The sequence below is a fragment of the Callospermophilus lateralis genome, chromosome 1 (assembly GCF_048772815.1).
Source record: "Callospermophilus lateralis isolate mCalLat2 chromosome 1, mCalLat2.hap1, whole genome shotgun sequence".
Lineage (NCBI taxonomy): Eukaryota > Metazoa > Chordata > Mammalia > Rodentia > Sciuridae > Callospermophilus > Callospermophilus lateralis.
In genome coordinates this window covers 44,012,007-44,030,298 of record NC_135305.1, presented here as the reverse complement: position 1 = coordinate 44,030,298, position 18,292 = coordinate 44,012,007, and the positions used below count along the sequence as shown (strand labels likewise).

General features: G+C 33.6%; 1 protein-coding gene across 1 annotated transcript; it reads right to left on the bottom strand.

Moving 5' to 3' along the window:
* Positions 1-4,866: 4,866 nt before the first annotated feature.
* Lsm8 (LSM8 homolog, U6 small nuclear RNA associated) lies at positions 4,867-11,132 on the bottom strand. Its single transcript, XM_076861748.2, has 4 exons — positions 10,939-11,132; positions 9,769-9,809; positions 7,217-7,344; positions 4,867-5,403 (listed from the first exon to the last, which is right to left on the bottom strand). Exons 1-4 carry the CDS (start codon positions 10,967-10,969, stop codon positions 5,313-5,315), a joined length of 291 nt encoding a protein of 96 aa, XP_076717863.1. The 5' UTR covers positions 10,970-11,132; the 3' UTR covers positions 4,867-5,312.
* Between the last annotated feature and the right edge of the window lie 7,160 nt (positions 11,133-18,292).

Here is an 18,292-nt window from a genome sequence, read left to right as displayed (position 1 = left end):
TGCAGTGGCACATGCCTGTAATCCCAGTGGCTCCAGAGGATAAGGCAAAAGGATTACAAGTTCAAAACCAGCTTCAGCCATTTAGGGAAGTCCTAAGCAATTTAGCAAGACCTGTCTCAAAATGAAAAATAAAAAGAGCTGGGGACTGGCTCAGTGGTTAAGCACCACTGGGTTCAATCTCCTGTACCAAAAAATAAGCAAGCAAACAAAAACCCTACAAAAATTTTAACATCAACATGGGGTTTTTAAAGTTCTTAAGGCTAAAACCTCTCTTCCTATTTAAACTTTGTCTTGAAGAACAGTTCTCAACTCCTCCATCCCCTAAGTGATGCCAAAAGGCAGCAGATGGTATCCTGTTAACTAATTGTAGAAAACTCAGTTGAAATTCTATTTTACTTTTATCCTTAGAGTTATGCAATTTACACAGACCTAGCAATCTTAAATAATAATTAAAAATGATATGAATTGAAATGATTGATATGAATTGTACCTACTTTAAAAAAGATCATTTGTAGTTGCTTTATGGTTCAGGTGTCAGATAAAGCTTCACAAAGACAATATTTTTTTTAATTGTGTTCCCTAGTACATACACAATGTCAATTACATACCCAGCATATATTAATGACTTGACAAATGTCCCTCACAAAAATTCCAAAAATCTATTTTTGAAGTTGAACACATGATCACTAGGAGGCAGTATCAATTCACAAAGACCGTCCAAGCTTTGTAATTACTAAGTTCTTACTATACAGAATAAGGAAAATCACATCAAAGCATTTGATTAGGGCTGGGATATAGCTCAGAGGTACAGCATTTGCCTAGTATGTCAATGCCCTGAGGTTCAATTCAATCCCCAGGATTGCAAACCAAAAAAAAAAAAAAAAAAAAAAAAAGCATCTGACCAAATTTATACAAATAATAATCCCTATAAACAAGATGGTATTTAAAAACTACATATTTTGCAATTAAATGCATTTGTTGCTGCTTGAATGAGAGCACTATGCTGTTTAATGGATCAGCATCAAGCCAGATAGATGGCTTTGACATAAAGTTTTTTCAGTTACATGTAAACTGAAAGCAATTTAACCAATTTGCTCATGATTTAAAAACTGAGACTAATAGCCCAAATTAAAAAAAAAAACATTAAAATGATTAGAAATAAATCTATGAAATGAGGTAGTGAGTATAGAAGTTCAGAATGAATAGATTCTTTTCAATAGTAAAAATCTTCAAATGTTCAAATTCCTGGTCAAAGATATGCCTGCTCTAGGAGCACATTTAATTCTCTAGCATATTTGTTAAAATAGTGTTAAGTTTTCATTTAATTTTTTTTTTTTAGTTGTAGATGGACCTTTTTTAAAAAGTTGTTTATTTTTTTATGTGGTTATTTTTTTACGTGGTTCAAACCCAGTGCCTCACACATGCTAAGCAAGTGCTCTACCACTGAGCCACAACCCTGGCCCAAAATAGTGTTAAATTTATACATACTTTTCACATAACCAAAGTTCTTCATGATTTATATACTCAAGTTTCTTGTAGAGGATATGGTTACCAGTGAGACAGACTGAAAAATGAAAGTGACAAGACCCACATTTGAAACCTATCCACATTGACTTTCGAATACTATGAATAAAAGCTGTTGACTGTTATGTTCTAGAAATCATACAAAGTGTTTTATATGCAGTCTAGTTTTGTCACAGCCCACAAATATAGGTGTGATTCTGTCTTAAGGATTCTATGGGGTAGAGACACATCAGCATACACAAATGCTAGCTAGGTCTTTTAATAACTCTACCATGCTTTCTTTTGCTATTAGCAACTATTCCCTTTTGTCCTAATACAGATCTATTGAACCACAATCATAAAACAGGGCCCAAGAATAAAGCATTTCAGTGAAAATGGCCCACAGGACAGCTCTGGGAATTGTCTTAGACCTAAGTATATCTCTGTGGGACTTCTGATGCCCCACCATGAGATCATACTTTCTATATTAAATACAAAAACCAGGTTGAATTAAGATTCCCATTACTCACTAATGCTATCTCTTGTAAGGCATTTAACTCTGCTAAGCTTCAATTACCCAACGTGTAGAATGATCACTGTTGTAAGCACTTAGCATCATGTTTGACACATGATATGCATTGAGTGGGAGGAAAAAAAAAAGGTATCTACTAATTTTGAAGGTGAAGACCAAGAACAGATTATATTACTAGTTAAGAGTTGCTATATAACTCTGACTACTACACAAAGCAGGTTCACATGTCTTTATGAAGAGAGTGTTTATTACTTCTTATTCACATGGTAAAATTCCATTACTCATCTAAGACAAATAATATAGTTATCTTATATTTGCTTTAAATACCACCTAAAAGTTGTTTTTTAGTCCTACTTTCATCTCATATTATTAGCTTAAAACTTCAGAATGTTTTTTATAAATGTTAAGTAGGACATTTCAGTAAATCAGATACTAATAAAAATTTAGTATCTCTTATTCTGGGATCAAGACTTGTAATATTTAAGCCAAAATTGTCAGTATAAAGCCATTTAAGTTATTAAAGTGCTCCAACCTAAAAGCAAAGTTATTATTATTTATTTTGCAATGCTGGGGATTAAATCCAGGGCCTCATACATGGAAGGCAAGCACTCTACCTTCAGGCTACAGGACTGGGAATCCAGTCCAAACAATGTTAAACTATTATTTTAATTTTTCTTTTTCAGAAAAAAAGAAAAAAAGTTGCTTAATTGCCCCTTTCAAATAACTTTAAAAAAAATATCTTGCCAAGAAATACTTGTAATTCCTTCTTAAGTTGGTTTTAGATTGTGCCTTATGCCTGTGTCAAGTCACAGAGGTTAATTACAGGTTAAACTTGAGTCTCAATAAGAAACTAATAACAGAATTTGTTTCATTAAATATAAAAAAAACATGATATTGCATATAAATCACATTACCACATATGGTTGTTGTTCCCTTACAATTTTCATGCAAAACGAAATCCAAGAGGATATATCACTTTAGAAACCCATCAACAGGAAGGTGATGACTATGGTTTGTGTGTATGTATTTACATGTTATTCGTGTTGCTACAACAAGTATTTTGGGAGATCTGACTCTGGATTTCATTTGTACTACCAGAATGAATTTTTTTTCTTACAAAATGAATGTTCTCTAATTATTGGAATTAGTTCCACTGAAACAGAATATCTATTTCATAGTCCCTAACTAAACTTATTTGCCCACTTTGCATCACTTTCATTTTATTACTAAATAGATTATAAAACCTATGTGAGATTATCATTGTGTGAAAAAATACCCAAGAAAAATGCTTATAAAAGGTAAAAAGATTTTATTTATTTATTTTGAGAGAATTCAGCCCAGGTTCAGCTGGATGCATTGTTTCTGGACCTATAGAAGGCAAAACAAGGTAGGGAGCAGGTGGTAGAGCAGACTTGATAACCTCACAGCAGCTGGGAAATAGCTTGCAAGTGGACAAGGACAAAATTCTTGAGAATTCCCCCATTGACTTTCCTCCTCTGAAGCTCCACCACCTCTCAATAATGCCATCACATTATGAATCCATCAATGCATTCATCCACTGATGAGGTTTGAACCCTCATGATCCAGTCACTTTCCCAAACCTAAAAACACTGTTGCATGGAAACCAGGACCAAGTCTTCAATTCAGGAGCTTTGGGAGACATATCAGATCCAAACTTTAACAACCTTATACCACTACAAAGGCCAAATATTTAGGAATAGCCAATACTAGTTAATCTCTTATCTTCCCAGATGTCTTACCCTCCTGAACATCAACTAAGTTATTCTAGGGTGATGGTGATTGCTGACCAATGAAAAAACCATCCCAACTTTTTTTCTTAGAAGGTTTGTTCCTGTATAACTCAAACTATCATGTCTTAAGTTTTAAGTATTTTAAAAAATGTGACTGAAACTCACCTCTAAATTCTTTGAACGGATCCATTCCAAAAGCCCTTTACAGAATTTATACAAATTGGCCACTATTTCTTCTTACTCTTCTTATAGTTTAAGCCAAACTGTGGCCTTCAAGCAATATCCAGCCTGGTGCCTGTTTTTGTACAGGAAGTGTTATTGGAACACTGCCAGGACTACTCGTTTATACATTATCTTCGGCTGCTTTTGTGTTACAACAGCACAGCTGAGTAACTGTAACAGAGACCAAATGGCCTTCAAAGTCTAAAATATTTACTATCTAGATTTTTACAGAAAATGTTTGCCAACCCCTATTTTAAGCACTTCCACATTGGGGAGAAAAAACAAACTAAAAAGGTAAATTTATAATTCCCATCACAAAGAAACACTTTGGTCTACATGTGAATTAATAAGAATTTTTGTTGGCTAGCCTGGATTATCTAAATAATACTTACACTGTTTCTTCGTATTCTTTCAAAAAACAAGTTTATTTCTGAGATCAGGTTTAGAGAAGTAGGGAAGTTGTTGGCAATAGCAAGCATTGCTCCAAATTAGACTAAAGGTTTACATACCCACATTTAACAACAGTAAAATTTTCAATATTAGAAATCTTAAAATTCTTAAAAATTAAAAGCTAAAATGGAATTTATATTTTCAAATAAAACAGTTTATAAAATTCATTATTAATGTATTCATATTACTTTCAGATCTAATGCATTGGGTGGGCCATCCGAGGATTTTACCAACAATCTTTTTAATCAGTCCTATCTTTCCTGGTCATCTTTAATATTCAGTTCTAATTTTTGGCCCAATTTATTAAATTTTTATTAATACTTTTTCTTTGCTCGATTAAAGACATTTTAACCACATCTCTGAGTGCTAGGGAGCAACTTTTTAAAGTACTGGTAAACCACCACTAGTTCAGTGGGATAAATGCCAATAGCTTGAATACCTATAGAAGACAAGATATACTGTCTAGTGACTTTCTTAAAAAAAAAATTATGAAAAAAACACATATAGCTTGCACTACTGAGGTTATTTGTGGGCACAATTTATATAATGCAACATTTCTCTTTTCAATTAGTTTTTCATAAATATTAAAATATCAGAGTACTGATTTTTTCTACGTTTTCAGAATCAATAGATTGCCACATCATTTAAGAGAAAAATAAAACCAAGCCACCACACTTATAATTTAGGCAAAATATTTTTTCAATAAAAATGTAGAAATATTTTAATTTACATATTACACTGAATCAATATGAAGTCAAAATTCACAATTACATGTTCCTAAAAATTCCAAACATCTTCCGCAGAATAACTGGTTTCTGTACAAGATTTAGATGTCCAACATACGTAGTTTTTCCTCAGTGTGCTACAGAATTTAGAGGTTCTGCTCGTATATTCCCCAAGTCAAGCGCAGAATCTGTCTCTTCATCAATTTCTCCAATGACAGCACTATAATTATTTATGGAGGGGAAAAAAATCAGAGTTGAAATAAACACATTTCTTAAATATATTCATGTGTATTTCTGAAGTTTATTAATCAAATCAAAGCACTTGGCATCATTCTTCCAACACATATAAAACTGAACTACTTAAGATAGAAAGTAAACAATATTTTTATGAGTTAGTGAACTGCACATTTAAGTGTCAAAATGAAGGTAACATTATTACAGGAAGCAATATTAAAAGAATACTGATAAATGTTTAAAAATCAGCTGTTTGGAGAAAAAGTGAGAGGCTGATTTATAGCATTTACTAATATTCTTCAGGCAAATACTCCCACCATGGCCAATTTCAAGCTACTACAGATGTCAATCAATTAGTTTGCAAAAATTCTTGAAAATATAACAATCTGTTTCATGAATCAGACCAAACTGGCTCTAGCACACCAATAGTCTAGGCCAAAGATTTAAATTTTTTTATTACAGTAAGAGAAACATTATTCAGAACAATTATTACACATATCCCAATATAAACAATCATTGTTGTTGTAGTCAGGGGATCTGGGTCCAATCTGGTTTGCCTCTCTTTCTTTACAACTTATTTGTAATTTCACCTAAAAATCATCTCTATATAGAATATTTTATAAATCCCTAATTTGTTTAAAGATCAAGTTATCTATCTAAAGGTGATATTAAGATTTAAAAAAAATAAAGTATTCCTTCATCTTCTATATTTTACATATCCCCCAAATAACCTAAAATTGCATACTGCCTTTATACATCATACTTTGATGTATAAAGAAGTAAAAAATTACCTTATGATGACTTTCTTAAAAATCAGGGTAAAAAACAGTTTTCATGATTGATGTTTGAATGACTCTTCAATGAATTTTCCAAAAATATTAAAAAACTTGCTAGAAAATTTAACATTTTTTCTAGCCTCTATAACTGTACTAATACTAGCCACATGTGACTATTAAAAATGACAATTAAATAATATTTAAAATTTAATGCTTCAGGTAGGTCAGTGCTTTTCAAATGTTTAAGAGCCCCATACAGCTAATAGCTAACATTTCAGAAAACACCAATATGCCAATTTCCAGTCATCTGAAAAAAATCATTCCGGTCAGCACTGTTCTACATAGTTCTGGATTTTCCTTAAACTACTACTTCTAAAATAATCTTAATCTGGATTATCAGTGTGTCCCAAGTTAACTGAGACCACATAAACATGGGATGTCTTCAGTGTGTCAATTATACTTTAAAAATTAATGAACTATAAATAAGCATGAATTATTTAAAATTGTTCAAAAAGGAGATTTCAAAGACATTTTTAAACCCTAGGAGTGTATTTATGTTCCTCTGAAATTCAGACTATTTGGAAGAATGCTTTAGAAAGCTTCTACTGAAGTATTTGGTGTAAGGAAGCACCCTTTCTAGACCCTATTCAGGTCATTTAACTATTAGAAATTTGGACAAATCTAAGTAGGTCAAGGTTTAATTTGTAAAAAGATCATTTAGGTTAGCTCCTGAAAAAAATCAACATAAAATGCATAAATTTGCCTTATTTTAAACAAAAATAAGAAAAGCCACATTTATAAAATGAATGTAACATTTTATGATCTACGTATGAATGATATGGTATGATATTTGGGGAAAAATCTCTATTCCATAAAGCAAGGAAGCATACCTATATTATAATTCTGACCTAACTTAAAAGGATATATTTTACAAAGGGGTAGGGATGCAGCCAAGTGGTACAGTGCTTGTCTAGCAATCATTACTACTGCCAAAAGAAAAAAAAGGAAACATATTTTACTTACACATTGTCACCTCTTACAATATATAGTCCCAGTACTACTTGCTCTACTCCCTGTGAAGAGCTAAATACTCGTTCATGGCTTTCATCCAAAATCAAATTAATGGTTTGGTCAAAACCTTTCAGTGTTCCCTAAAAAGAAAACATACAAGAGAAATATTCCAGTTTACTGAATGTGCAAATTCAACCTTAAAACTACTGTAGTTATCTGTAAGTTGCCTATCTTAAATATAAGTTCATTATTTTCTTTATAACCAACAGTATTCCAGGGCACAGAACTCACCTTTATGATAAAGAAAAAAAGGTTCACCACGTATTTGACTAGTGTACAGAGTTGAGAGTTACAAAAGATAGTATTACCAGAGTACTTCCTAATAAGTAGCATAGAGATCACGTAATCCAATAGTTAACATTCTAAAAACAAAAATTAAAACAAGGGAGATTTAAGGAAAGATCATGTATAAATAAGAGGTATAAATATGCATATCAACTATAGCAAATTAACAGTATCATTACAAGTTACACACTAGTGCAAGGTACTGTACTACATATGCTGCACACATTATCTCAACTAATTTCTACCCTTTGAGGTAAAACTATAACTATGCCCATTTCCAAAAAGAAAAACTGAGGCCCACAGAAGTATCTTTCAAGGTCTCCTGGAGAGTAAGTAGCAGACCCAGGTACCAAACAACAAAAGGCTAGCTCCAGAGTTATACCACTGAACCACTACTTATTATTATAAATAAATGAATATAAGCTATCATTTTTCTGAGACTGAAATTTATCCCATAAATACATACAAACTTCAAATGGTAGTTACAATACTTTATGAGTTCTTTCTAGCTGCCAGTATTCTGTGTGCCTCACATGTATTATTTAATTCTCTCAATAATACAATAAAATAAATACAAATATAACTCTGATAATTAAACCAGAACTTGAAAGAAATAATCAGGAAAAATTTTATGGTTTTAAATAAGGAAGACATTGTCCTAGCCAAACACAGTGACTCAGATGCTATTCAAGTTTCTGAAGAATCATCAACTTATATTGATTTTGAATGGTTAACCTCTCAAGATCACTGTTAAATGTATTTGAAATCAAAATACATAAAATCAGAAGGCAGTAAGGAAAAACTCAGAATTTAGAATTTGTAAGAGAAACAAAATTTGGAGTAATTGCTATACTAGCTAGCAAATGGTTGTTGTTATAACACCTATACATAACTTCCCGGCTCTATTTTACACAGAACTGTATCAAGTAACTATATGTCAAAGAAATACAGAACTATTGAGGTTTAGGATTAAAAATTCTCTTTTTATATAGCTTTCCTTTTTCTATAAAATTAACTTTTCAATTTACTATCTACTCTGCTAACAAGAATAAAAAATTTAAATGAGGTTTTCTCAAAATAAAAAATTATTTGCAAATATTCATTCATAGAAATAGGCTTCTTAAAGCCTATCAATAGTGGCACATCATTAGGTGATTTCATTGTTAGGTAAAAATCATTAAGAGTGTCCTTATACAAAGACGGTTACATCACTGACATTAAAATATTTCAACTGTCCATATTTGGCAAAACAGAATGTGAGGTACCTAAAAAATTCATGGCTGCTTCCTTAATTAAAGAGAAAGAAAGGCAATTAACCTAGGTTTTAGAAACAAACCCAACTTAAATCCTCATTTGGTTCTGTCATTTATAATGCTGTTTCTCTAGGATAAGGACTCACTCTCTGAGCTTGGCTCCTAACTTAGAATACAGGGATGATTCTTCACAAGGTGGTAGTGCAGACTATATAATAACAAAATGCCTGGCACATGCTATGCATTTAATAGTCCAGCACTTTGACTAACAGCAGTCACTAAGGATCTACTGAGAATTACAAGGATTATATAGAAAGAAATAAAAGACTGTAGAATGAGTAAACAAGGAATTATAGTCATGCACTGCATAACAATATTTCAGTCCAGAATGGGCTAAAAATAACTACAATGGGACCATAAGATCATATCACCTAATGATGTCATAGCTGTCTTTGTGTAAGCACTCTTATGATGTTTGTACAATGAAATCACCTAATGGATCCACATTATTAAGGAATATATATGTATGACTCTACATGAATATACTATCTAAATCATAAGTTTCCAAGAAAGATCCACAAAATTCAAAAAAAAAAAAAAAAAAAAATATATATATATATATATATATATATATATATATATATATATATATATAATGATTGCCTGTGAATATTAGAGCACTGAATGGGGAAGGAAATAAAAAATGGAAGAGGAAAATAAATAAATATAAGATACAGATCTGCAGATTAGAAGTTTTCTAAGGGCACAACCTATTATTCTATTTACTAGATGCCCTGTGTTATACACTGAATGTTTATTTGTAAAGAAAATATGGATCAGCAGCAAAGAGATAAAGAGCTGAATCAAAATTAAATTGCAACACAAGTATACTACGGTGCTTAAGCTTCAGAGATCAGGTTTCCAATATGATCACAAAAAGCAGAGAATGAAATGTCAAGCACTTACCACAATCATTCTCCCATCAGAAGTAATAACAGCAACAGTTCCTGATAACTGAATCAAGGAAAACATTTCTTACAGAATGAAAACTTAGATTAGGTACAGGAATCGTTTGAATTACTAGAAAAAAGGTGAAGAATCTAAATCCACCTATTTAACACATTCACTATGTTCAATAAGTTCTTCCCTTGATAATTAATCAGAAAGCCCCTCTTCACCTTCCCTCAAAAGAGAAAGAAAACAAAACAAAAAACCTTTTTTTATGATCAGCATATACTGTCGCAGGCGGAATTAAATTTGGCACTTTTTTTTTTTTTTTTTTAACTAGAAATGTTGACAATCAATGATTCTGAGTAACATATTTCCCCCTTAGGACTACTAATTCATTTTCAAAATGTTGCACGATTTCAGGTACATTAAGACACTTGTCTTCCAGGATTTGACTTGTGGAATCCAAAAGAAAAGAAGCTGTAATTAACTTCACAGGATATTAACCATACATCCATCAATAAAAACTTTCAGTATTTAACATGTCCCCAATTTGTATATGAGGACTTGTTATGTTTTTGTCCTAGGACTTTAAAACAGTAACATTTGCAAGACTACTTAAAAAAAAAAAAAAAAAAAAAAACTTCACAAGTTTTTTTTTTTTTAACTTATTTGTCCTTTTTTTTTTTTTTTAAGTTATTTAACATTTAGAATAGGAAGCATGTTTTTATTCTACCAACAAGTTGAGACAACAAGTTGAGACTTCAACTTGTTGAAGAACAGAGCAGAAATTCAAGTTGTGGGACAACTTTGCTATCTTCAAACAAAGAGCAAAGCCTATGAATAAAAAAAATACATAGACTTACAAAACATTACAAACATCACTAGGACAACTGTTCACCTTATTTCCAAACTTGAACATAAAAGAGTAAGAATGAATCATTATGGGAATTTTATATACACAAAAATTCTGAATGATTACACTAAAATTAAAAATGCCTAGGGTCCAAAGGCTCGGCTGGCCAAGCCCCCAACCAGGGATTGGCAGGTCGGAATACTCAGCCCCCTAAACCTCACCCAGACCGCTGGCGGATCCCTACCCCCTGCCTCCCTCGAAAGGGTCCCGCTCCAATCCCCACGGGAACCCCGCCGTGGCCCCGGAGGTTACTGCAGCGGGCTAGAGGATACGGTTGATGTAGTTCTCCAAGGCAGACGTCATGCTACTAGGCCCAGAGGTTCCAGGCAATGATGCGGCGCAGGCGACAGAGCTAAAAAGGCCCGCCAGAACCAAGCCGCGGCTCGCGCCCACCGGCGGCAACAAATATCGCGAGACTTGCGTCACGACAGCAGCCGCCGAGTCGGAAATTGAAAGGAACCAGCCACCAAACAGGAAGCAAGTCAGTGATGAGCTAGTGCGCATGCGCAATGTGTTTCCGCTACTTTTCCGGGCCGTGATCCGGAAGCCGAAAAGCACGAAAGCCACCGACAAACGAAAGAAAGGAAGAGCCTTCTTGAAAATGGGGTAGGAGGGAGTTGGTGGAAAAAGGCTGGTAGAAGTTACCGGCGGAAAAAATGGAAAGAAAAGGCAGGCAGGAAGAAACGGAATGAGGTGTTTTCGTTACGAATGAAGAGAGGTGTTCAGTTCTTATATAAAATATACGTGCAGGGAAGTGGAATCCCTGTTTTTTTCCACCACGGGTCAAATATTAAACAGAAAAAAAGAAGTTAAATGGCCTAGGACATCTTGTGCATGTTTAAGTAAACGATGTACATCTCTGGAAAACCCAGCAATGAAAAGCATGTGTATTCTATGTTCGACTCTAAAAGTACTCCAAAATGGAGGCATTGTTAACTTCTTTAAGAAACTAAATCCAAGTAAGGTGTGTAAGATGACCATGTTTCTACCACACCATGAGGGCTACCTTTTTTTCAGGATGAAATTTAAAAAAATAAAATAAAGGCTACTGCACTTCCGTGAAAGGATTGATTCAGCAAGTGTGTAATAGGTAAGCACCAGACTGGGTTCTAGTCCTTGCTCTGCTGTTTGTCGTGTTTGTAGGAGGCATTTCACCTCTTAAGGACCACAGTTTCCTGAGATCCTTCCACAGCTATCATTTGAGATTTCTACATGAGACCAGAAAACGTCACAGTTCCTCATCTTTTTTTTTTTTTTAAACTGTAGTTTTCTAACTTCAAAAGGCTTAAAGTTTAGGAACGCTGGCAGAAAGGATTTCCCTTTTTCACAAAATATCTTTATGATTTTCTTTTTTTTTTTTTCCTTAACTGAAGAATTGTGGCTTTGAAATATCTTGCAGTGGTGGTAGTTTTCCTCTGAAAATTGAGGCTTCTCTCTTCATTAGAGCTTACCCACAAAATATTATAACCCCAATAGTTAACATTTTACAGGCTTTTGAAGCTTTATGTAATCAGGAATTAAGTGATGAGTGTCCCATGTTTTGTAGTGGACAGATAAAATTTCATACATGAGATTTGCAAAGGTTATGCATTGAATTAAAAGAAAACTGAAGTACTAATTAATGATAGAATTTTTTGAAATAACCGATGTGTCCAGGTAGATTTTCATCTCTTAGAATATGCTTATGTTTGGAAAACTTTATTAAATAGTAACTTAAGAAGTAATTTCATCGTAAATACATTATAAGCCCATGAACCTTATGTAGTTTCCATAATATTAATATGCCAAATAAGTAGCAGATTTGCGGAGTTTATAGAGCATGCACAAAATCTCTTGTTTTGAAATTTATTTTACGTATGTCTTAAAATGTATTTTCTGTGGTCTCTAAGGATCACAAATGTGTAGAGTGTGCATATGGATAAAGAAAAGTCCATTTATTAAGAAAAAAAGTTACATATTGTTGCAAACATTACATTTGTGATTTAATTTAATTAGACTTGTAACCCTGGGAGTAGGTAAGAGAGTTTAACATCTTATAAGGGAAAGTTAAAGTTCCAAAGAGAAAAGAAAATTGATGGGTGTGTGTGTGTGTGTGTGTACCTGTGTGTATACATGCACATCCAGACAATCTGACAACTCAAAATTTGAAAGATAACAGACTTTCAGTTTAATTCGAGTTGCAATTTCTAAAAGTCCTCACTTAAATTATGTTCTATTGGTGGTAAAGCATGAACCAAAGTATGCTTTAATTTATTTCTGAAACTCAATCTTGGGCAAAAAATTATTAACCTGAAGAGTAAAACTCCTACTAGAATCTTAGAAAACTGAACTTTCACTTCCTTGTGAATAGTTAAGAAAAAAAAATCACAACGGTAATTTGAAAATTAAAATAATATTTTAACATGATGAGAATTTTTATTTTTTACTGATATTCCTACAAGTTGCAAAGGTATCAATAAATAAATATTGAATATTTCTATCTAGGGTTCTCTTCAGCAAGAAAAGGACATATATAAATAATGATTCCCTTTTTACAAGGACATTTCTGAGTAGTTACAGAGCTTTAGTTATAAATGTATAATGATAATATATGGAAAACAATACCTAATTATAAATAAAGCAACATAATTTTATATAAACTCTTAGTTCATGTAACAGTATAAGTTATAATTTACACATAATTTTTTCCATGTCTTTATGAAGACAGATGTTTTTAAGTCTGTATCTTAAGGGATAGAAAAAAGGCTATTCCAAGTGACATTGAGAATCAGTATAGGATCATGATTAAGAATGTTAGCCTGAGGGTATAAATTGGTGGTAGAGGGCTTGCCTAGCATGTGCAAGACTTTGGGTTCATTCCCTACGTGGGGGAAAAATTGCTCAGTAAGAACACTAGCTTATGATTGAGCCAGTATCAAGGATGTACAGTCACAAGTTATTGTACAGCAGATAAACATTTGAGTACTGTGTTTCTCCAGGTCTGCATTGGTGCAATCAGTTGATTATGAAATAAACTGAAATACTTGTACAAAAAATTAAGGATGAGTTAACTAATCTTGCCTAGTATTCTAACATTGCTCCCTTATTTAATAATCACATGTGAATTTATACATATTATTAAAAAAACAGTGCTCTAGCACAGCAGACATCAATATTCCAGAAGGTCTGGATTTTAAATACACTAAATCTGCCCCTATTTTACTTCTCTTTCCCTGTGGTTTACATTCTCTTTTAGCACCAGGTATTTTTTTTAAAATGGTATTTATTATTTTTTTTAGTTGTAGATGGACACAATACCTTCATTTTATTTATTTATTTATTTATGTATTTATTTATTTGTTTATTTATTTATTTTCATGTGGTGCTGAGGATCAAACCCAGTGCCTCACACATGCCAGACGCTACCACTGAGCCACAACCCCAACCCCTATTTATTGATTTTTTTTTTTTTTTTTAGCATTCAGTAAATTTGTTTTGTTGTACTGGGGATTGAACCCACACACACACTTAACCACTGAGCCATATTCCCAGTCCCTTTTATATTTTGAGACAGGGTCTCATTGAGTTGTTTAGGGCCTTGCTAAATTACTGAGGCTGGTTTTGAATTTGCAAACCACCTGCCTCAGCCTCCGGAGCTGCTGGGATCACAGGCATGTACCACCATGCCTGGCCAGGTAAAATTTTTGGTAGACATTTCTTGCACTACTGACTTTGCCTTTAAAAGGCAAAGTCATTACTTGAATTCATGTAACTTGGGGCAACTTTATTTAGATGCCATGTAAAGAGTATGAATAATCCAAGTGAAATATCCACACCTCAACAATATAAATTACCATATATGTGCCATCACTATAACAAAGCAGATTAAGGAACATTATTTTAAATAGTGCATGTGTTTTCTTTTTCTTTTCTTTTTTTTTTATGTGTTTTCTTTGTTTGGTTTGTACTTGACTTTTAAATTGTTGTCTTGCCAGGCACTTGAATCCCAGTGACTTTGGAGGCTTAGGCTAAAGAATCACAAATTTGAAGCCAGCCTCTGCACCTTAGCAAAATCCTCAGCTCGGAGGAGATCCTCTCTCAAAATAAAAAAAATGAAAATGGCTGAGGATGTAGCTCAGTGGTAAAATGCCCTGGGTTAAATTCCAAGTACCAACAATAATCATAATCATAATCATATATATTGTGTTTTTCAATTTGGACTAGAATACAATTAATATACTATGCATTGTGATTTTGCTATGTGTATGAAAATAATATTGATGGTGCAAATTACTTTAAGTCTAGAATCTTCAACCTGAACTCATTTCTGAGTGGTATACTCTATAAGGATTAAATTTTTCTATGGTTCTCATATGTGTAGTGTCCCTCAAAAGTCCCTGTATTAAGGCCTTACCCCCTGTGGTATTGCTCTTGGGAGGCAGTGGACCTTTAGAAGATGAGGCCAACAGGGAGATAACTTTCAGTCATAGGAGCTATGCCTTCAAACAAGGTTGTGGAACTCCAGTCTCCTCTCTACTTGGCTCATGATGTGACCATTCCTTCTAACATGTGCTCCTGCCATTGTGATCTATCACCTTTCTGGAGGCCAAACCAACAGGCCACCAAATCTTGGATTTGAACCTTGAAAACTAAAATAAAGCTTTTCTTCACAAATAGCCTGTCTTGGGTATTTTCTTGTAACATTTTTTTTTTTTTCTTGAAGCTATCAATGTATGTTTTTACCTTGGTCACAAAGGCTAATTTATTGGTATCTTTTGAGAAAAAAAAGTTAACTAACCTATGAGAGGTGAATAATATAAGAAGGTACAGAAAGATAAATGGATTGATAAAAGTGAAATGTAAGAATCATATCAACAAAAGATTAGTATAAATTCAGCATAATGGAAAGTGAATAGCTCAAATTACACTAAAACATACAGGAAGAAAAATGAAAAATCAAAACTTTACTATTTTTAATAAGGCCTCTTTGTATAAGTTTCGTTATTTTGTTTCTGTAATTAAAATAGAATTAGTATCCCACCTTTACTATGTTTCTTTCTGATCATGGACCATAGATATTTAGAACTGAAAGGAGCGTGAAGAATTTCCAAGTCCACATTCTTCCTCTTGTGCATTAGGAAATAGTCTCAAAGAATGTCAGTGACTCAGGATCACATAGTAGAGTCTGCAATGAAGACCTACTGGGTTACAGTTCACTGCTTCTTAAAATAATAATAACATGACTATTCACAAAGTAAAATTTTGAGTGTATATCTACAGATAATTAGCATATATCCATAAATATGTCCTTAACTGCTTTTGTAGGTTCAGTTTTTTTCAAAGATCAGAAGGAATTGATTTCCAACTATTCCAACATAGAATGGTGTTTTCCATGTATCAATACTAGTAGGAAGAATAGAAAAAGTAAATAATGCCTCCACCAAAGATGACCACATACCAATTGTTGTCACCTATGATTGTTACATTCCATAGCAAATGACATTGCAGATGTGATTAAATGTAGAAACCTTAAGAAAGAATATTCTGAATGATTAAGGTGGGCCCACTGGAATCAACATGAGTACTCTAAATGGGGAAAAGGACTGGTCCTTCAGTTGGTGGCTTTGAAGATGAAAGGAGGACGCCATGAGCTGAGAATGTGGAGATCTTTAGAAGCTCCCTTTAGGAGCCTCCCTTAATTTATAGCAAGCAAGAAAACAGGGACCTTGGTCCTGCAATGACAAGAAACTGATTTCTACCAACAATCTAAATGAGCAAGATATGGATTCTCCCTTAGAGCCTCCAGAAAGGAATACATTCTGCTGAAATCTTTTTTTTTTTTTTTTTTGGTGCTGGGGATTGAGCGTTGTGCATGTGAAACAAGCACTCTACCAACAGAGCTATATCCTTAGCCCCTACTGAAATCTTGAGTTTAGGGCAATGTGGACTCATTAACAAACTTAGACCCTATAGAACTGTAAAGGGTTTTTTTAATACCTTTATTTCACTCGTTTATTTTTATGTGGTGCCAAGTATTGAACCTAGTGCCTCATGCGTGCTAGGCAAGCACTGTACCACCGAACCACAACCCTGGCCCCAAGTTTAGTTGTTTTAAGCCACTAAGTTTGTTATGCAGGAAATAGAAAAATAACAGAGATGTGTGATTTCTTCATTTATTTTCTTTCTGGCTTTTGGCCAAAGAAAATCATTGGAAAAAACAACTGCCCTGTGCCTAGGAGATTTGAAGAAAGTTCAATTCATTCTAAACAACTTAAGTACTGTTGCTCATGAACATTTTTCTCTGGCAAGAATTCCATCTGAATTAAAACATCTCTACAAATTTCATATTTGGTGACATTAAGTAAAAGATGGATTTCTTCAACCCAAAATTCTGATTAATTCATTGTGTGTTTTTTCTCATTGCAGTCATCCTTGGTATCAACAAGGGATTGTTTCCAGCCCATGATTTAGATAACAAAATCTGTGGATGCTCAAAACCCTCCTATAAAATGGTGTAGTATTTCTATATAACCTATGTACACCTTCTGATGTACTTAAATCATCTCTAGGTTACTTATAATATCAAATACAATGTAAATAGTTGTTAAACTGTGTTGCTTAGGTAATGACAAAGGAAAAAAGTCTGCGTATATCCAAAATATTTTTAATCTCTAGTTTGTTGAATCCATATATTCAAGAACCTTTATATAAGGAGGGCTAGATATATACTATAATTATATGTTTCACTGTCTGAACAAGTAGCAATGATACATATTCACTCTTTACCTAAATTTTAGGTTCTTGGCCAAGTATCTACTGTGTTCTCAGCCTCTATCATTCCTATGATTTATGCTAGATTCTTTTCTGAGTTTTGTTTTCATGCTCCATGTTATGGTTTAGATGTGAAGTGACCCCAAAAGCTCATGTGTGAGACAATGCAAGAAAGTTCAGAGGAGAAATATTGGGTTGCAAGATCTTAACCCAATCAGTGAATTATTCCCTTGAGAGGGATTAATTGAGTGGTAACTTAAGTGGTAAGGTGTGGCTAGAGGAGTTGGGGATTGAGGCGTGGCTTTGAGTCTATATTTGTATCTGGTGAGTGGAGTCTCTCTCTGTGTGCCTCCTGATCACCATGATGTGAGTGTGGTAAAGGCACCTCACTCTCCCACCAAGGTGTTCCCCCTCACCTTGATCCCTAAGGAATGGAGCCAGCCTATATGGACTAAGACCTCTCAAATAAACTTTTCCTCATTATAGTTGTTCTGGTCAGATCCTTTAGTCACAGCAGTGAAAAAGCTGACTAAAACACCCCAAGTCATTTTGTTAGTAATTGACAGAGCTAGTCTTTGAACCTAGACAGTCAGGCTCCATTATGCTGCGCTACTATTGGCATTGTTGTCCAAGGAAAATACCCAGAAAAAATAAAGGACATGATACAGACAATGGGTATTGTAAAAACATTTTGTTGGTGCATATTAATTATACATAATGATGAATTTCATTGTGACATATCCATGCATATTCCAAAGTTTCAGTAAGGTTACTCAGATTTGGGCTTGTGACTCTTTTCTTTTGATTCTGGGTTGGGATAATTACAAGGAAAGAGGCAGATTCAACAAGTGTCTCTGCATTTATTCTTATTTATTC

Coding starts and splice junctions, on each gene's coding strand:
- Lsm8 (XM_076861748.2), bottom strand. CDS start 10,969: ATGACGTCTGCCTTGGAGAACTACATCAACC. Junction 9,810..10,938: donor CTTGGAGAACTACATCAACC/GTATCCTCTAGC, acceptor TTCAGTTATCAG/GAACTGTTGCTGTTATTACT. Junction 7,345..9,768: donor CTGATGGGAGAATGATTGTG/GTAAGTGCTTGA, acceptor TTTTCTTTTTAG/GGAACACTGAAAGGTTTTGA.